General features: G+C 44.2%; 1 protein-coding gene across 1 annotated transcript in view; it reads left to right on the top strand.

The window, feature by feature from the left end:
• The window catches only part of LOC128694276 (protein pangolin, isoforms A/H/I/S), a 119,686-nt gene that overhangs the window by 57,671 nt on the left and 41,670 nt on the right, over window positions 1-20,345 (top strand). The window contains exon 4 of the mRNA XM_053784335.2: window positions 17,764-17,877. Coding sequence (XP_053640310.1) covers window positions 17,764-17,877 — 114 coding nt within the window. The remainder of the gene's footprint in view (window positions 1-17,763; window positions 17,878-20,345) is intronic.

Genomic DNA, 20,345 nt, shown 5'->3' with positions numbered 1-20,345 from the left:
GCATACATCACTCATTCACAAGCATACATCATTCATACAAGCATGCAACACTCATTCACAAGCATACATCATTCATACAAGCATACATCACTCATTAACAAGGATACATCACTCATTCACAAGCATACATCATTCATACAAGCATACATCACTCATTAACAAGGATACATCACTCATTCACAAGCATATGTCATAAAAAACATATATCAGAAACTCGTATATGGATGCAATACAGTCATACATACTTCAGTCAGAAACACCTTACTTATTTACCAGCAAAACAAGCAAGTAGATCATGCACATACAATCACTCATACAAGCAGATCACACACACACACACACACACACACACACACACACACACACACACACAACATTTTACACCAGTTCAGTAACTTGGTGTTGCCTCGAGCCAGCATTCTTGTACAGCTTCTCTATACAACACAATTTTTCGTAAAAACAATTGAAAAGAGGACATAAAAAATTAAATATTGCGTACTGTGAAGGCCTGCGCATGCTTTCTTCAGTTATGGATGTGCCTTGACTCACGCTTATGATAAAGTGGGTAAGAGCTGGCTGAACATGTGATGTATATCTTGTGATGCAACAAGTAGGTGTAAGTACCATGACTGAGTGAAGGAAGACTGTCAGTATCATGACTGAGTGAAGGAAGACTGTCAGTATCATGACTGAGTGAAGGAAGACTGTCAGTATCATGACTGAGTGAAGGAAGACTGTCAGTATCATGACTGAAGGAAGACTGTCAGTATCATGACTGAGTGAAGGAAGACTGTCAGTATCATCACTGAGTGAAGGAAGACTGTCAGTATCATGACTGAGTAAAGGAAGACTGTCAGTATCATGGCTGAGTGAAGGAAGACTGTCAGTATCATGGCTGAGTGAAGGAAGACTGTCAGTACCATGACTGAGTGAAGGAAGACTGTCAGTATCATGACTGAGTGAAGGAAGACTGTCAGTATCATGACTGAGTGAAGGAAGACTGTCAGTATCATGACTGAGTGAAGGAAGACTGTCAGTATCATGACTGAGTGAAGGAAGACTGTCAGTACCATGACTGAGTGAAGGAAGACTGTAAGTACCATGACTGAGTGAAGGAAGACTGTCAGTATCATAACTGAGTGAAGGAAGACTGTCAGTATCATGGCTGAGTGAAGGAAGACTGTCAGTATCATGACTGAGTGAAGGAAGACTGTCAGTATCATGACTGAGTGAAGGAAGACTGTCAGTATCATGACTGAGTGAAGGAAGACTGTCAGTATCATGGCTGAGTGAAGGAAGACTGTCAGTATCATGACTGAGTGAAGGAAGACTGTCAGTATCATGACTGAGTGAAGGAAGACTGTCAGTATCATGACTGAGTGAAGGAAGACTGTCAGTATCATGGCTGAGTGAAGGAAGACTGTCAGTATCATGACTGAGTGAAGGAAGACTGTCAGTATCATGGCTGAGTGAAGGAAGACTGTCAGTACCATGACTGAGTGAAGGAAGACTGTCAGTACCATGACTGAGTGAAGGAAGACTGTCAGTACCATGACTGAGTGAAGGAAGACTGTCAGTATCATGACTGAAGGAAGACTGTCAGTATCATGACTGAGTGAAGGAAGACTGTCAGTATCATGGCTGAGTGAAGGAAGACTGTCAGTATCATGGCTGAGTGAAGGAAGACTGTCAGTACCATGACTGAGTGAAGGAAGACTGTCAGTATCATGACTGAGTGAAGGAAGACTGTCAGTATCATGGCTGAGTGAAGGAAGACTGTCAGTATCATGACTGAGTGAAGGAAGACTGTCAGTATCATGACTGAGTGAAGGAAGACTGTCAGTATCATGGCTGAGTGAAGGAAGACTGTCAGTATCATGGCTGAGTGAAGGAAGACTGTCAGTACCATGACTGAGTGAAGGAAGACTGTCAGTACCATGACTGAGTGAAGGAAGACTATCATTATCATGACTGAGTGAAGGAAGACTGTCAGTACCATGACTGAGTGAAGGAAGACTGTCAGTACCATGACTGAGTGAAGGAAGACTGTCAGTACCATGACTGAGTGAAGGAAGACTGTCAGTACCATGACTGAGTGAAGGAAGACTGTCATTACCATGACTGAGTGAACGAAGACTGTCAGTATCATGACTGAGTGAAGGAAGACTGTCATTACCATGACTGAGTGAAGGAAGACTGTCAGTATCATGACTGAGTGAAAGAAGACTGTCATTACAATGACTGAGTGAAGGAAGACTCTCAGTATCATGACTGAGTGAAGGAAGACTGTCAGTACCATGACTGAGTGAAGGAAGACTGTCAGTACCATGACAGAGTGTAGGAAGACTGTCAGTACCATGACTGAGTGAAGGAAGACTGTCAGTACCATGACTGAGTGAAGGAAGACTGTCAGTATCATGACTGAGTGAAAGAAGACTGTCATTACAATGACTGAGTGAAGGAAGACTGTCAGTACCATGACAGTGAAGGAAGACTGTCAGTACCATGACAGAGTGAAGGAAGACTGTCAGTACCATGACTGAGTGAAGGAAGACTGTCAGTACCATGACTGAGTGAAGGAAGACTGTCAGTACCATGACTGAGTGAAGGAAGACTGTCACTGCCATGGCTGAAGGAAGACTCAGTACCATGACTGAGTGAAGGAAGACTGACAGTACCATGACTGAGTGAAGGAAGACTGTCATTAACATGACTGAAGGAAGACTCAGTACCATGACTGAGTGAGGGAAGACTGTCAGTACCATGACTGAGTGAAGGAAGACTGTCAGTACCATGACTGAGTGAAGGAAGACTGTCCGAGCCATGACTAAGTGAAGGAAGACTGTCAGTACCATGACTGAGTGAAGGAAGACTGTCAGTATCATGACTGAGCGAATAAAGACTGTCAGTACCATGACTGAGTGAATGAAGACTGTCAGTACCATGACTGAGTGAATGAAGACTGTCAGTACCATGACTGAGTGAATGAAGACTGTCAGTACCATGACTGAGTGAAGGAAGACTGTCAGTACCATGACTGAGTGAAGGAAGACTGTCATTAACATGACTGAAGGAAGACTCAGTACTATGACTGAGTGAAGGAAGACTGTCATTAACATGACTGAAGGAAGATTGTCAGTACCATGACTGAGTGAAGGAAGACTGTCAGTACCATGACTGAACGAAGACTCAGTACCATGACTGAGTGAAGGAAGACTGTCAGTACCATGACTGAGTGAAGGAAGACTGTCAGTACCATGACTAAAGGAAGACTCCGTACCATGACTGAGTGAAGGAAGACTGTCAGTATCATGACTGAGCGAATGAAGACTGTCAGTACCATGACTGAGTGAATGAAGACTGTCAGTACCATGACTGAGTGAAGGAAGACTGTCAGTACCAAGACTGAGTGAAGGAAGACTGTCAGTACCATGACTGAGTGAAGGAAGACTGTCAGTACCATGACTGAGTGAAGGAAGACTGTCATTAACATGACTGAAGGAAGACTCAGTACCATGACTGAGTGAAGGAAGACTCAGTACCATGATTGAGTGAAGGAAGACTGTCAGTACCATGACTGAGTGAAAGAAGACTGTCAGCAACATGACTGAGTGAAGGAAGACTGCCAGTACCATGACTGAGTGAAGGACGACTGTCAGTATCATGACTGAGTGAAGGAAGACTGTCAATACCATGTCTGAGTGAAGGAAGACTGTCAGTACCATGACTGAGTGAAGGAAGACTGTAAGTATCATGACTGAGTGAAGGAAGACTGTCAGTATCATGACTGAGTGAAGGAAGACTGTCAGTATCATGACTGAGGGAAGGAAGACTGTCATTACCATGACTGAGTGAAGGAAGACTGTCAGTACCATGACTGAGTGAAGGAAGACTGTCAGTACCATGACTGAGTGAAGGAAGACTGTCAGTGCCATGACTGAGTGAAGGAAGACTCAGTACCATGACTGAGTGAAGGAAGACTGTCAGTATCATGACTGAGTGAATGAAGACTGTCAGTACCATGACTGAGTGAAGGAAGACTGTCAGTACCATGACTGAGTGAAGGAAGACTGTCAGTACCATGACTGAGTGAAGGAAGACTGTCATTACCATGACTGAGTGAAGGAAGACTGTCAGTATCATGACTGAGTGAAGGAAGACTGTCATTACCATGACTGAGTGAAGGAAGACTGTCATTACCATGACTGAGTGAAGGAAGACTGTCAGTATCATGACTGAGTGAAGGAAGACTGTCAGTACAATGACAGTGAAGGAAGACTGTCAGTACCATGACTGAGTGAAGTAAGACTGTCAGTACCGTGACTGAGTGAAGGAAGACTGTCAGCACCATGACTGAGTGAAGGAAGACTGTCAGTATCATGACTGAGTGAAGGAAGACTGTCAGCACCATGACTGAGTGAAGGAAGACTGTCAGTACCATGACTGAGTGAAGGAAGACTGTCAGTATCATGACTGAGTGAAGGAAGACTGTCAGTACCATGACTGAGTGAAGGAAGACTGTCAGTATCATGACTGAGTGAAGGAAGACTGTCAATACCATGACTGAGTGAAGGAAGACTGTCAGTACCATGACTGAGTGAAGGAAGACTGTCAGTACCATGACTGAGTGAAGGAAGACTGTCAGTACCATGACTGAGTGAAGGAAGACTGTCTACTAGTACCATGACTGAGTGAAGGAAGACTGTCAGTACCATGACTGAGTGAAGGAAGACTGTCAGTATCATGACTGAGTGAAGGAAGACTGTCAATACCATGACTGAGTGAAGGAAGACTGTCAGTACCATGACTGAGTGAAGGAAGACTGTCAGTACCATGACTGAGTGAAGGAAGACTGTCAGTACCATGACTGAGTGAAGGAAGACTGTCAGTACCATGACTGAGTGAAGGAAGACTGTCAGTATCATGACTGAGTGAAGGAAGACTGTCGGTACCATGACTGAGTGAATGAAGACTGTCAGTACCATGACTGAGTGAAGGAAGACTGTCAGTACCATGACTGAGTGAAGGAAGACTGTCAGTACCATGACTGAGTGAAGGAAGACTGTCAGTACCATGACTGAGTGAAGGAAGACTGTCATTACCATGACTGAGTGAAGGAAGACTGTCAGTATCATGACTGAGTGAAGGAAGACTGTCATTACCATGACTGAGTGAAGGAAGACTGTCATTACCATGACTGAGTGAAGGAAGACTGTCAGTATCATGACTGAGTGAAGGAAGACTGTCAGTACCATGAAAGAGTGAAGGAAGACTGTCAGTACCATGACTGAGTGAAGTAAGACTGTCAGTACCGTGACTGAGTGAAGGAAGACTGTCAGCACCATGACTGAGTGAAGGAAGACTGTCAGTATCATGACTGAGTGAAGGAAGACTGTCAGCACCATGACTGAGTGAAGGAAGACTGTCAGTATCATGACTGAGTGAAGGAAGACTGTCAATACCATGACTGAGTGAAGGAAGACTGTCAGTACCATGACTGAGTGAAGGAAGACTGTCAGTGCCATGGCTGAAGGAAGACTCAGTACCATGACTGAGTGAAGGAAGACTGTCAGTACCATGACTGATTGAAGGAAGACTGTCATTAACATGACTGAAGGAAGACTCAGTAACATGACTGAGTGAAGGAAGACTGTCAGTACCATGACTGAGTGAAGGAAGACTGTCAGTACCATGACTGAAGGAAGACTGTCAGTACCATGACTGAGTGAAGGAAGACTGTCAGAGCCATGACTAAGTGAAGAAAGACTGTCAGTACCATGACTGAGTGAAGGAAGAGTGTCAGTACCATGACTGAGTGAAGGAAGAGTGTCAGTACCATGACTGAGTGAAGGAAGACTGTCAGTACCATGACTGAGTGAAGGAAGACTGTCAGTGCCATGGCTGAAGGAAGACTCAGTACCATGACTGAGTGAAGGAAGACTGTCAGTACCATGACTGAGTGAAGGAAGACTGTCATTAACATGACTGAAGGAAGACTCAGTACCATGACTGAGTGAAGGAAGACTGTCAGTACCATGACTGAGTTAAGGAAGACTGTCAGTACCATGACTGAAGGAAGACTGTCAGTACCATGACTGAGTGAAGGAAGACTGCCAGAGCCATGACTAAGTGAAGGAAGACTGTCAGTACCATGACTGAGTGAAGGAAGACTGTCAGTACCATGACTGAAGGAAGACTCCGTACCATGACTGAGTGAAGGAAGACTGTCAGTATCATGACTGAGCGAATGAAGACTGTCAGTACCATGACTGAGTGAAGGAAGACTGTCAGTACCATGACTGAGTGAAGGAAGACTGTCATTAACATGACTGAAGGAAGACTGTCAGTACCATGACGGAGTGAAGGAAGACTGTCAGTACCATGACTGAAGGAAGACTCAGTACCATGACTGAGTGAAGGAAGACTGTCAGAGCCATGACTAAGTGAAGGAAGACTGTCAGTACCATGACTGAGTGAAGGAAGACTGTCAGTACCATGACTGAGTGAAGGAAGACTGTCAGTACCATGACTGAGTGAAGGAAGACTGTCACTACCATGACTGAGTGAAGGAAGACTGTCACTACCATGACTGAGTGAAGGAAGACTGTCAGTACCATGACTGAGTGAAGGAAGACTGTCATTAACATGACTGAAGGAAGACTCAGTACCATGACTGAGTGAAGGAAGACTGTCATTAACATGACTGAAGGAAGACTCAGTACCATGACTGAGTGAAGGAAGACTCAGTACCATGACTGAGTGAAGGAAGACTGCCAGTACCATGACTGAGTGAAGGACGACTGTCAGTATCATGACTGAGTGAAGGAAGACTGAAAGTATCATGACTGAGTGAAGGAAGACTGTCAATACCATGACTGAGTGAAGGAAGACTGTCAATACCATGACTGAGTGAAGGAAGACTGTCAGTACCATGACTGAGTGAAGGAAGACTGTCAGTGCCATGGCTGAAGGAAGACTCAGTACCATGACTGAGTGAAGGAAGACTGTCAGTACCATGACTGATTGAAGGAAGACTGTCATTAACATGACTGAAGGAAGACTCAGTAACATGACTGAGTGAAGGAAGACTGTCAGTACCATGACTGAGTGAAGGAAGACTGTCAGTACCATGACTGAAGGAAGACTGTCAGTACCATGACTGAGTGAAGGAAGACTGTCAGAGCCATGACTAAGTGAAGAAAGACTGTCAGTACCATGACTGAGTGAAGGAAGAGTGTCAGTACCATGACTGAGTGAAGGAAGAGTGTCAGTACCATGACTGAGTGAAGGAAGACTGTCAGTACCATGACTGAGTGAAGGAAGACTGTCAGTGCCATGGCTGAAGGAAGACTCAGTACCATGACTGAGTGAAGGAAGACTGTCAGTACCATGACTGAGTGAAGGAAGACTGTCATTAACATGACTGAAGGAAGACTCAGTACCATGACTGAGTGAAGGAAGACTGTCAGTACCATGACTGAGTTAAGGAAGACTGTCAGTACCATGACTGAAGGAAGACTGTCAGTACCATGACTGAGTGAAGGAAGACTGCCAGAGCCATGACTAAGTGAAGGAAGACTGTCAGTACCATGACTGAGTGAAGGAAGACTGTCAGTACCATGACTGAAGGAAGACTCCGTACCATGACTGAGTGAAGGAAGACTGTCAGTATCATGACTGAGCGAATGAAGACTGTCAGTACCATGACTGAGTGAAGGAAGACTGTCAGTACCATGACTGAGTGAAGGAAGACTGTCATTAACATGACTGAAGGAAGACTGTCAGTACCATGACGGAGTGAAGGAAGACTGTCAGTACCATGACTGAAGGAAGACTCAGTACCATGACTGAGTGAAGGAAGACTGTCAGAGCCATGACTAAGTGAAGGAAGACTGTCAGTACCATGACTGAGTGAAGGAAGACTGTCAGTACCATGACTGAGTGAAGGAAGACTGTCAGTACCATGACTGAGTGAAGGAAGACTGTCATTACCATGACTGAGTGAAGGAAGACTGTCAGTATCATGACTGAGTGAAGGAAGACTGTCATTACCATGACTGAGTGAAGGAAGACTGTCATTACCATGACTGAGTGAAGGAAGACTGTCAGTATCATGACTGAGTGAAGGAAGACTGTCAGTACCATGACAGAGTGAAGGAAGACTGTCAGTACCATGACTGAGTGAAGTAAGACTGTCAGTACCGTGACTGAGTGAAGGAAGACTGTCAGCACCATGACTGAGTGAAGGAAGACTGTCAGTATCATGACTGAGTGAAGGAAGACTGTCAGCACCATGACTGAGTGAAGGAAGACTGTCAGTATCATGACTGAGTGAAGGAAGACTGTCAATACCATGACTGAGTGAAGGAAGACTGTCAGTACCATGACTGAGTGAAGGAAGACTGTCAGTGCCATGGCTGAAGGAAGACTCAGTACCATGACTGAGTGAAGGAAGACTGTCAGTACCATGACTGATTGAAGGAAGACTGTCATTAACATGACTGAAGGAAGACTCAGTAACATGACTGAGTGAAGGAAGACTGTCAGTACCATGACTGAGTGAAGGAATACTGTCAGTACCATGACTGAAGGAAGACTGTCAGTACCATGACTGAGTGAAGGAAGACTGTCAGAGCCATGACTAAGTGAAGAAAGACTGTCAGTACCATGACTGAGTGAAGGAAGAGTGTCAGTACCATGACTGAGTGAAGGAAGAGTGTCAGTACCATGACTGAGTGAAGGAAGACTGTCAGTACCATGACTGAGTGAAGGAAGACTGTCAGTGCCATGGCTGAAGGAAGACTCAGTACCATGACTGAGTGAAGGAAGACTGTCAGTACCATGACTGAGTGAAGGAAGACTGTCATTAACATGACTGAAGGAAGACTCAGTACCATGACTGAGTGAAGGAAGACTGTCAGTACCATGACTGAGTTAAGGAAGACTGTCAGTACCATGACTGAAGGAAGACTGTCAGTACCATGACTGAGTGAAGGAAGACTGCCAGAGCCATGACTAAGTGAAGGAAGACTGTCAGTACCATGACTGAGTGAAGGAAGACTGTCAGTACCATGACTGAAGGAAGACTCCGTACCATGACTGAGTGAAGGAAGACTGTCAGTATCATGACTGAGCGAATGAAGACTGTCAGTACCATGACTGAGTGAAGGAAGACTGTCAGTACCATGACTGAGTGAAGGAAGACTGTCATTAACATGACTGAAGGAAGACTGTCAGTACCATGACGGAGTGAAGGAAGACTGTCAGTACCATGACTGAAGGAAGACTCAGTACCATGACTGAGTGAAGGAAGACTGTCAGAGCCATGACTAAGTGAAGGAAGACTGTCAGTACCATGACTGAGTGAAGGAAGACTGTCAGTACCATGACTGAGTGAAGGAAGACTGTCAGTACCATGACTGAGTGAAGGAAGACTGTCACTACCATGACTGAGTGAAGGAAGACTGTCACTACCATGACTGAGTGAAGGAAGACTGTCAGTACCATGACTGAGTGAAGGAAGACTGTCATTAACATGACTGAAGGAAGACTCAGTACCATGACTGAGTGAAGGAAGACTGTCATTAACATGACTGAAGGAAGACTCAGTACCATGACTGAGTGAAGGAAGACTCAGTACCATGACTGAGTGAAGGAAGACTGCCAGTACCATGACTGAGTGAAGGACGACTGTCAGTATCATGACTGAGTGAAGGAAGACTGAAAGTATCATGACTGAGTGAAGGAAGACTGTCAGTATCATGACTGAGTGAAGGAAGACTGTCAGTATCATGACTGAGTGAAGGAAGACTGTCAGTATCATGACTGAGTGAAGGAAGACTGTCATTACCATGACTGAGTGAAGGAAGACTGTCAGTACCATGACTGAGTGAAGGAAGACTGTCAGTACCATGACTGAGTGTAGGAAGACTCAGTATTATGACTTAGTGAAGGAAGACTGTCAGTACCATGACAGTGAAGGAAGACTGTCAGTACCATGACTGAGTGAAGGAAGACTGTCAGTACCATGACTGAGTGAAGGAAGACTGTCAGTACCATGACTGAGTGAAGGAAGACTGTCAGTGCCATGACTGAGTGAAGGAAGAATGTCAGTGCCATGACTGAGTGAAGGAAGACTGTCAGTGCCATGACTGAAGGAAGACTCAGTACCATGACTGAGTGAAGGAAGACTGTCAGTATCATGACTGGGTGAATGAAGACTGTCAGTACCATGACTGAGTGAATGAAGACTGTCAGTACCATGACTGAGTGAATGAAGACTGTCAGTACCATGACTGAGTGAATGAAGACTGTCAGTACCATGACTGAGTGAAGGAAGACTGTCAGTACCATGACTGAGTGAAGGAAGACTGTCATTAACATGACTGAAGGAAGACTCAGTACCATGACTGAGTGAAGGAAGACTGTCAGTGCCATGACTGAGTGAAGGAAGACTGTCATTAACATGACTGAAGGAAGACTCAGTACCATGACTGAGTGAAGGAAGACTCAGTAACATGACTGAAGGACGACTCAGTACGATGACTGAGTGAAGGAAGACTCAGTACGATGACTGAGTGGAGGAAGACTCAGTACCATGACTGAGTGAAGGAAGACTGTCAGTACCATGACTGAGTGAAGGAAGACTGTCAGTACCATGACTGAGTGAAGGAAGACTGTCAGTACCATGACTGAGTGAAGGAAGACTGTCAGTACCATGACTGAGTGAAGGAAGACTGTCAGTACCATGACTGAGTGAAGGAAGACTGTCAGTACCATGACTGAGTGAAGGAAGACTGTCAGTATCATGACTCAGTGAAGGAAGACTGTCAGTACCATGACTGAGTGAAGGAAGACTGTCAGTACCATGACTGAGTGAAGGAAGACTGTCAGTACCATGACTGAGTGAAGGAAGACTGTCTACTAGTACCATGACTGAGTGAAGGAAGACTGTCAGTACCATGACTGAGTGAAGGAAGACTGTCAGCATCATGACTGAGTGAAGGAAGACTGTCAGTACCATGACTGAGTGAAGGAAGACTGTCAGTACCATGACTAGGTGAAGGAAGACTGTCAGTACCATGACTGAGTGAAGGAAGACTGTCAGTACCATGACTGAGTGAAGGAAGACTGTCAGTACCATGACTGAGTGAAGGAAGACTGTCAGTACCATGACTGAGTGAAGGAAGACTGTCAGTACCATGACTGAGTGAAGGAAGACTGTCATTAACATGACTGAAGGAAGACTCAGTAACATGACTGAGTGAAGGAAGACTGTCAGTACCATGACTGAGTGAAGGAAGACTGTCAGTACCATGACTGAAGGAAGACTGTCAGTACCATGACTGAGTGAAGGAAGACTGTCAGAGCCATGACTAAGTGAAGAAAGACTGTCAGTACCATGACTGAGTGAAGGAAGAGTGTCAGTACCATGACTGAGTGAAGGAAGAGTGTCAGTACCATGACTGAGTGAAGGAAGACTGTCAGTACCATGACTGAGTGAAGGAAGACTGTCAGTGCCATGGCTGAAGGAAGACTCAGTACCATGACTGAGTGAAGGAAGACTGTCAGTACCATGACTGAGTGAAGGAAGACTGTCATTAACATGACTGAAGGAAGACTCAGTACCATGACTGAGTGAAGGAAGACTGTCAGTACCATGACTGAGTTAAGGAAGACTGTCAGTACCATGACTGAAGGAAGACTGTCAGTACCATGACTGAGTGAAGGAAGACTGCCAGAGCCATGACTAAGTGAAGGAAGACTGTCAGTACCATGACTGAGTGAAGGAAGACTGTCAGTACCATGACTGAAGGAAGACTCCGTACCATGACTGAGTGAAGGAAGACTGTCAGTATCATGACTGAGCGAATGAAGACTGTCAGTACCATGACTGAGTGAAGGAAGACTGTCAGTACCATGACTGAGTGAAGGAAGACTGTCATTAACATGACTGAAGGAAGACTGTCAGTACCATGACGGAGTGAAGGAAGACTGTCAGTACCATGACTGAAGGAAGACTCAGTACCATGACTGAGTGAAGGAAGACTGTCAGAGCCATGACTAAGTGAAGGAAGACTGTCAGTACCATGACTGAGTGAAGGAAGACTGTCAGTACCATGACTGAGTGAAGGAAGACTGTCAGTACCATGACTGAGTGAAGGAAGACTGTCATTACCATGACTGAGTGAAGGAAGACTGTCAGTATCATGACTGAGTGAAGGAAGACTGTCATTACCATGACTGAGTGAAGGAAGACTGTCATTACCATGACTGAGTGAAGGAAGACTGTCAGTATCATGACTGAGTGAAGGAAGACTGTCAGTACCATGACAGAGTGAAGGAAGACTGTCAGTACCATGACTGAGTGAAGTAAGACTGTCAGTACCGTGACTGAGTGAAGGAAGACTGTCAGCACCATGACTGAGTGAAGGAAGACTGTCAGTATCATGACTGAGTGAAGGAAGACTGTCAGCACCATGACTGAGTGAAGGAAGACTGTCAGTATCATGACTGAGTGAAGGAAGACTGTCAATACCATGACTGAGTGAAGGAAGACTGTCAGTACCATGACTGAGTGAAGGAAGACTGTCAGTGCCATGGCTGAAGGAAGACTCAGTACCATGACTGAGTGAAGGAAGACTGTCAGTACCATGACTGATTGAAGGAAGACTGTCATTAACATGACTGAAGGAAGACTCAGTAACATGACTGAGTGAAGGAAGACTGTCAGTACCATGACTGAGTGAAGGAATACTGTCAGTACCATGACTGAAGGAAGACTGTCAGTACCATGACTGAGTGAAGGAAGACTGTCAGAGCCATGACTAAGTGAAGAAAGACTGTCAGTACCATGACTGAGTGAAGGAAGAGTGTCAGTACCATGACTGAGTGAAGGAAGAGTGTCAGTACCATGACTGAGTGAAGGAAGACTGTCAGTACCATGACTGAGTGAAGGAAGACTGTCAGTGCCATGGCTGAAGGAAGACTCAGTACCATGACTGAGTGAAGGAAGACTGTCAGTACCATGACTGAGTGAAGGAAGACTGTCATTAACATGACTGAAGGAAGACTCAGTACCATGACTGAGTGAAGGAAGACTGTCAGTACCATGACTGAGTTAAGGAAGACTGTCAGTACCATGACTGAAGGAAGACTGTCAGTACCATGACTGAGTGAAGGAAGACTGCCAGAGCCATGACTAAGTGAAGGAAGACTGTCAGTACCATGACTGAGTGAAGGAAGACTGTCAGTACCATGACTGAAGGAAGACTCCGTACCATGACTGAGTGAAGGAAGACTGTCAGTATCATGACTGAGCGAATGAAGACTGTCAGTACCATGACTGAGTGAAGGAAGACTGTCAGTACCATGACTGAGTGAAGGAAGACTGTCATTAACATGACTGAAGGAAGACTGTCAGTACCATGACTAAGTGAAGGAAGACTGTCAGTACCATGACTGAGTGAAGGAAGACTGTCAGTACCATGACTGAGTGAAGGAAGACTGTCAGTACCATGACTGAGTGAAGGAAGACTGTCACTACCATGACTGAGTGAAGGAAGACTGTCACTACCATGACTGAGTGAAGGAAGACTGTCAGTACCATGACTGAGTGAAGGAAGACTGTCATTAACATGACTGAAGGAAGACTCAGTACCATGACTGAGTGAAGGAAGACTGTCATTAACATGACTGAAGGAAGACTCAGTACCATGACTGAGTGAAGGAAGACTCAGTACCATGACTGAGTGAAGGAAGACTGCCAGTACCATGACTGAGTGAAGGACGACTGTCAGTATCATGACTGAGTGAAGGAAGACTGAAAGTATCATGACTGAGTGAAGGAAGACTGTCAGTATCATGACTGAGTGAAGGAAGACTGTCAGTATCATGACTGAGTGAAGGAAGACTGTCAGTATCATGACTGAGTGAAGGAAGACTGTCATTACCATGACTGAGTGAAGGAAGACTGTCAGTACCATGACTGAGTGAAGGAAGACTGTCAGTACCATGACTGAGTGTAGGAAGACTCAGTATTATGACTTAGTGAAGGAAGACTGTCAGTACCATGACAGTGAAGGAAGACTGTCAGTACCATGACTGAGTGAAGGAAGACTGTCAGTACCATGACTGAGTGAAGGAAGACTGTCAGTACCATGACTGAGTGAAGGAAGACTGTCAGTGCCATGACTGAGTGAAGGAAGAATGTCAGTGCCATGACTGAGTGAAGGAAGACTGTCAGTGCCATGACTGAAGGAAGACTCAGTACCATGACTGAGTGAAGGAAGACTGTCAGTATCATGACTGGGTGAATGAAGACTGTCAGTACCATGACTGAGTGAATGAAGACTGTCAGTACCATGACTGAGTGAATGAAGACTGTCAGTACCATGACTGAGTGAATGAAGACTGTCAGTACCATGACTGAGTGAAGGAAGACTGTCAGTACCATGACTGAGTGAAGGAAGACTGTCATTAACATGACTGAAGGAAGACTCAGTACCATGACTGAGTGAAGGAAGACTGTCAGTGCCATGACTGAGTGAAGGAAGACTGTCATTAACATGACTGAAGGAAGACTCAGTACCATGACTGAGTGAAGGAAGACTCAGTAACATGACTGAAGGACGACTCAGTACGATGACTGAGTGAAGGAAGACTCAGTACGATGACTGAGTGGAGGAAGACTCAGTACCATGACTGAGTGAAGGAAGACTGTCAGTACCATGACTGAGTGAAGGAAGACTGTCAGTACCATGACTGAGTGAAGGAAGACTGTCAGTACCATGACTGAGTGAAGGAAGACTGTCAGTACCATGACTGAGTGAAGGAAGACTGTCAGTACCATGACTGAGTGAAGGAAGACTGTCAGTACCATGACTGAGTGAAGGAAGACTGTCAGTATCATGACTCAGTGAAGGAAGACTGTCAGTACCATGACTGAGTGAAGGAAGACTGTCAGTACCATGACTGAGTGAAGGAAGACTGTCAGTACCATGACTGAGTGAAGGAAGACTGTCTACTAGTACCATGACTGAGTGAAGGAAGACTGTCAGTACCATGACTGAGTGAAGGAAGACTGTCAGCATCATGACTGAGTGAAGGAAGACTGTCAGTACCATGACTGAGTGAAGGAAGACTGTCAGTACCATGACTAGGTGAAGGAAGACTGTCAGTACCATGACTGAGTGAAGGAAGACTGTCAGTACCATGACTGAGTGAAGGAAGACTGTCAGTACCATGACTGAGTGAAGGAAGACTGTCAGTACCATGACTGAGTGAAGGAAGACTGTCAGTACCATGACTGAGTGAAGGAAGGCTGTCAGTACCATGACTGAGTGAAGGAAGGCTGTCAGTACCATGACTGAGTGAAGGAAGACTGTCAGTACCATGACTGAGTGAAGGAAGACTGTCAGTACCATGACTGAGTGAAGGAAGACTGTCAGTACCATAACTGAATGAAGGAAGACTGTCAGTACCATGACTGAGTGAAGGAAGACTGTCAGTACCATGACTGAGTGAAGGAAGACTGTCAGTACCATGACTGAGTGAAGGAAGACTGTCAGTACCATGACTGAGTGAAGGAAGACTGTCAGTACCATGACTGAGTGAAGGAAGACTGTCAGTACCATGACTGAGTGAAGGAAGACTGTCAGTACCATGACTGAGTGAAGGAAGACTGTCAGTACCATGACTGAGTGAAGGAAGACTGTCAGTACCATGACTGAGTGAAGGAAGACTGTCAGTACCATGACTGAGTGAAGGAAGACTGTCAGTACCATGACTGAGTGAAGGAAGACTGTCAGTACCATGACTGAGTGAAGGAAGACTGTCAGTACCATGACTGAGTGAAGGAAGACTGTCAGTACCATGACTGAGTGAAGGAAGACTGTCAGTACCATGACTGAGTGAAGGAAGACTGTGTGTGTGTCGTGCCGAATAGGTAAAACTTGCTATTTTGGCTTAAATAGCAACGCTCTTCTTGTCGAATAAGGCAAGCGAAAATTTGTGTGTGCAATAATTTCGCAAAAATTGTGAACCTACTGAAAAAATATGTTTCACTGCATTTAAATTAATGTAAACTTATCTAAAATATATTTAGTTGGTTTAGGTTAAATTAAATTGCTTTTGCAATAAGATTAGGTAAGTTTTCTAAGGTTCTTTTGGTAAAACATTATTAATTTTTACGTTAACATAAATGAAAAAATATATCTTTAATTGTATAGGAGAAAATTTTAAATATATATATATATATATATATATATATATATATATATATATATATATATATATATATATATATATATATATATATATATATATATATATATATATATATATATGCAATAAGATCACAGTAAACAGGTGATTTCAGAATATGCAAAACAACCACTCTGAAAGAATAGAGAAATTCCAAGCGCTTTCGTGACTACTCACATTATCAAGGAACTATGAAAGTAAAGCATCCAAGGAAGCTATATAAGGGGTCTGGCGAGCACCTCACTATCAGATCCCACAACGGTTAAACACCTGACGCGCGCCGACCCAACTTGGATAGGTCCTTTGCACAACTCACCCCACAAACTATTCTACCCAAGAAAATTTAAAAATTATTTGTCCAGTGTATTATTAAATTCTTCCCAAATTCTATTAATTATAAATGGATCTAATTTATGTAAACCAAAGGAAATATTCATATTATTGTCAAAACCTTGGACCTGTGCTGTTCTTGGTATATGTGAATGGCATGATGGTAGGGATAGACTTAGAAGTATCCCTGTTCCCAGATGATGTGAAGTTAATGAGAATTAAATCAGATGAAGATCAGGCAGGACTTCAAAGAGACCTGGACAGGCTGGACACCTGGTTCAGCAACTGGCTTCTTGAATTTAACCCTGCCAAATGCAAAGTCCTGAAGATCGAGGAAGGGCAAAGAAGACCGCAGACAGAGTATAGGCTAGGTGGCCAAAGACTGCAAACCTCATTTAAGGAGAAAGATCTTGGGGTGAGTATAACACCGAGCATGTCTCCGGAAGCACACATCAACCAGATAACTGCTGCAGCATATGGGCGCCTGGCAAACCTGAGAATAGCGTTCCGATACCTTAGGAATCGTTCAAGACACTGTACACCGTGTACGTCAGGACCATACTCGAGTATGCAGCACCAGTTTCGAACCCACACTTGATCAAGCACGTCAAGAAATTAGAGAAAGTGCAAAGGTTTGCGACAAGGTTAGTTTCAGAGCTAAGGGGAATGTCCTACGAAGAAAGGTTAAGGGAAATCGGCCTGATGACACTGGAGGACAGGAGGGTTAGGGGAGACTTGATAACGACATACGAAATACTGCGTGGAATAGACAAGGTGGACAGAGACAGGATGTTCCAGAGAGGGAACACAGAAACAAGCGGTTACACTTGGAAGTTTTAGACTCAGATGAGTCAGAGGGATGTTAGGAAATATTTCTTCAGTCATAGAGTAGTCAGGAAGTGGAATAGTCTAGCAAGTGAGGTAGTGGCGGCAGGACCCATACATAGCTTTAAGACGAAGTATGATAAAGCTCATGAAGCAGGGAGAGAGGCCCTAGTAGCGTTCAGTGAAGAGGCGGGGCCAGGAGCTGAGTCTCGACCCCTGCAACCACAAGTAGGTGAGTACACACACACACGTTCAGTGAAGAGGCGGGGCCAGGAGCTGAGTCTCGACCCCTGCAACCACAAGTAGGTGAGTACACTGTTTAATGTTTGTGTGGTAATCTTTCAGGTTCTCTCCGAGTGGGTTGATGCATCCTCACCCGGGCCTCACTCCGCCATTAACACATCCTCTGGTCGCCTCCCCCAAGACAGAACTCCCTAACACCTCACATGATAACCACAGGTAAGTCTCTCAATCCATCATAGAAAAGAAGCTTGAGTTTATAAACTATTTCGGAACCTGTGAGTAGCTAAGTTTGCCAGTGAAAACAGTTTTTTCTGCCGTTTTCTGTCATTCGACGTTGGTGTGTTCTCGACCGCTGATACATTAATTAACCGTACTCCCCGGTCCTTTTTGTTTTTTTAAGGCGTTATAATTGGTTTAATTTGGTTACGTTTCTTTAAAGTAATGTACATAGAGAAGTTGAAAAATGGTGTGTTCAAAGTACCGACGTTCCTCCTCGCACGTTTTCCTGGGGACAGTTTGCATAATTTCTCTCTCTTAAAATCACAAACAAATAATATAAGCAAGATAATTACACTTGGCCTTTTCGCCTGGTATAATTAGTAGATCCTCTCATTAAGCAACCATAGAAACCACCTTGAGGGGAGACAGCTGGCTTAATTAGTCTTTTTTACGACCAACACTTAATTGTCAGGTATATAGTCTGTAATGAGAAATTCTGTTTTGAGCTTTAAGAGGAGTAATCTCGCTGCAGGTGGATAAAACTTTGTTTAAGATTGACCCATCAAGAGGAATGGCTTGATGCCGGTGAAGAGCTCTTAATTCAGGGAATTGGAGCTTCTCTTACCTTTTTCTATATCAAACTTGTTTACCTACCATTCCCCAGGCGCTAAATGATTCCTGTGGCTTTAACATAAGAACATAAGAACGAAGGAACACTGCAGCAGGCCTACTGGCCCATGCGAGGCAGGTCCAAGTCTCCTACCGGCTTAAGCCAATGTGCCCAACCTAGTCAGGTCAGGTCACATTGACTTGAAGGGAGGAACACAGCAACCGACCTGGTAGCACAAGCTATCAGGTCCAACTCACACCCACCCACATCCACTCATGTATTTATCCAACCTATTTTTAAAGCTACACAACGTTCTGGCCTCTATAACTGTACTTGGGAGTTTGTTCCACTCATCCACAACTCTATTACCAAACCAGTACTTTCCTATATCCTTCCTGAATCTGAATTTTTCCAACTTAAAACCATTGCTGCGAGTCCTGTCTAGGCTAGATATTTTCAGCACACTATTTACATCCCCTTTATTTATTCCTGTCTTCCATTTATACACCTCAATCATATCCCCCCTAATTCTACGTCTTTCTAGAGAGTGCAGATTAAGGGCCCTTAGTCTATCCTCATAGGGAAGGTTTCTGATACATGGGATCAACTTTGTCAGTCTCCTTTGTACATTTTCCAGAGCATTTATATCCATGTGTGATGAATGGTTTTGAAAACCGACAAGTTGAAGAATTGAGACACTTATGCAACACATGGAAATCTTTACTGAAGAAACGTTTCGCCACACAGTGGCTTCATCAGTCCAATACAAAGTAGAAGTGGGTAAGGAGAGTAGAAGTTTGAGGTAATCAGTCCCTCAACCTGGAATCGATGTGTTTAGTCCATCACTCTTGTAGGAAGTGCAGCATAGGGCCAGAGAGGTGGCTTATATACTGCGGTGAGATGAGTTGAAGCAGGAGGAGGCGGGATCGATTCCAGGTTGAGGGACTGATTACCTCAAACTTCTACTCTCCTTACCCACTTCTACTTTGTATTGGACTGATGAAGCCACTGTGTGGCGAAACGTTTCTTCAATAAAGATTTCCATGTGTTGCATAAGTGTCTCAATTCTTCATTTATATCCATTCTGTAATACGGTGACCAGAACTGTGCAGCATAATCTAAATGAGGCCTAACCAAGGATGTATAGAGTTGAAGAACAACCTGAGGACTCCTATTATTTATGCTTCTTGATATGAAGCCAAGGATTCTATTAGCTTTATTGAGAATACTTATGCACTGTTGTCTTGGTTTCAGATTACTGCTAACCAGAACTCCTAAATCTTTTTCGCAATCCGTAATATTAAGATCTACATTATTTAGTTTATATGTGGCATGGTTATTGTCCTGTCCAACATTTAGAACTTTACATTTGTCTATATTAAACTGCATCTGCCACTTCTCTGACCACTGCATCAGTCTATTCAAATCTTCCTGGAGTGCTCTAATGTCCTCGTCAGAATGAATTCGACGGCCTATTTTGGTGTCATCGGCAAACTTGCTGATGTCGCTCTTTATGCCCTCATCTATGTCGTTTATGTAGATTGTGAACAGCAGGGGGCCCAACACTGACCCCTGTGGAACACCGCTCGTGACGCTTCCCCACTCTGATTTCTCCCCATTTATGCAAACTCTCTGCTGCCTATTTGTCAACCATGCCTCTATCCAGGAAAAAAGTTCTCCTATTCCATGTGCCTTAATTTTCCTCAATAGTCTCTGATGTGGGACCCTGTCAAAAGCCTTACTGAAGTCCATATACACAATATCATATTCATTACCATGATCTACCTCCTCAAATACCTTAGTGAAAAAAGTTAATAAATTCGTAAGGCAGGAACGCCCCTTTGTAAAACCATGC

Source organism: Cherax quadricarinatus, chromosome 43 (genome assembly GCF_038502225.1).
Source record: "Cherax quadricarinatus isolate ZL_2023a chromosome 43, ASM3850222v1, whole genome shotgun sequence".
Lineage (NCBI taxonomy): Eukaryota > Metazoa > Arthropoda > Malacostraca > Decapoda > Parastacidae > Cherax > Cherax quadricarinatus.
Note: the sequence above shows the minus strand (reverse complement) of the source record. Positions and strands in the feature narration are given on the sequence as shown.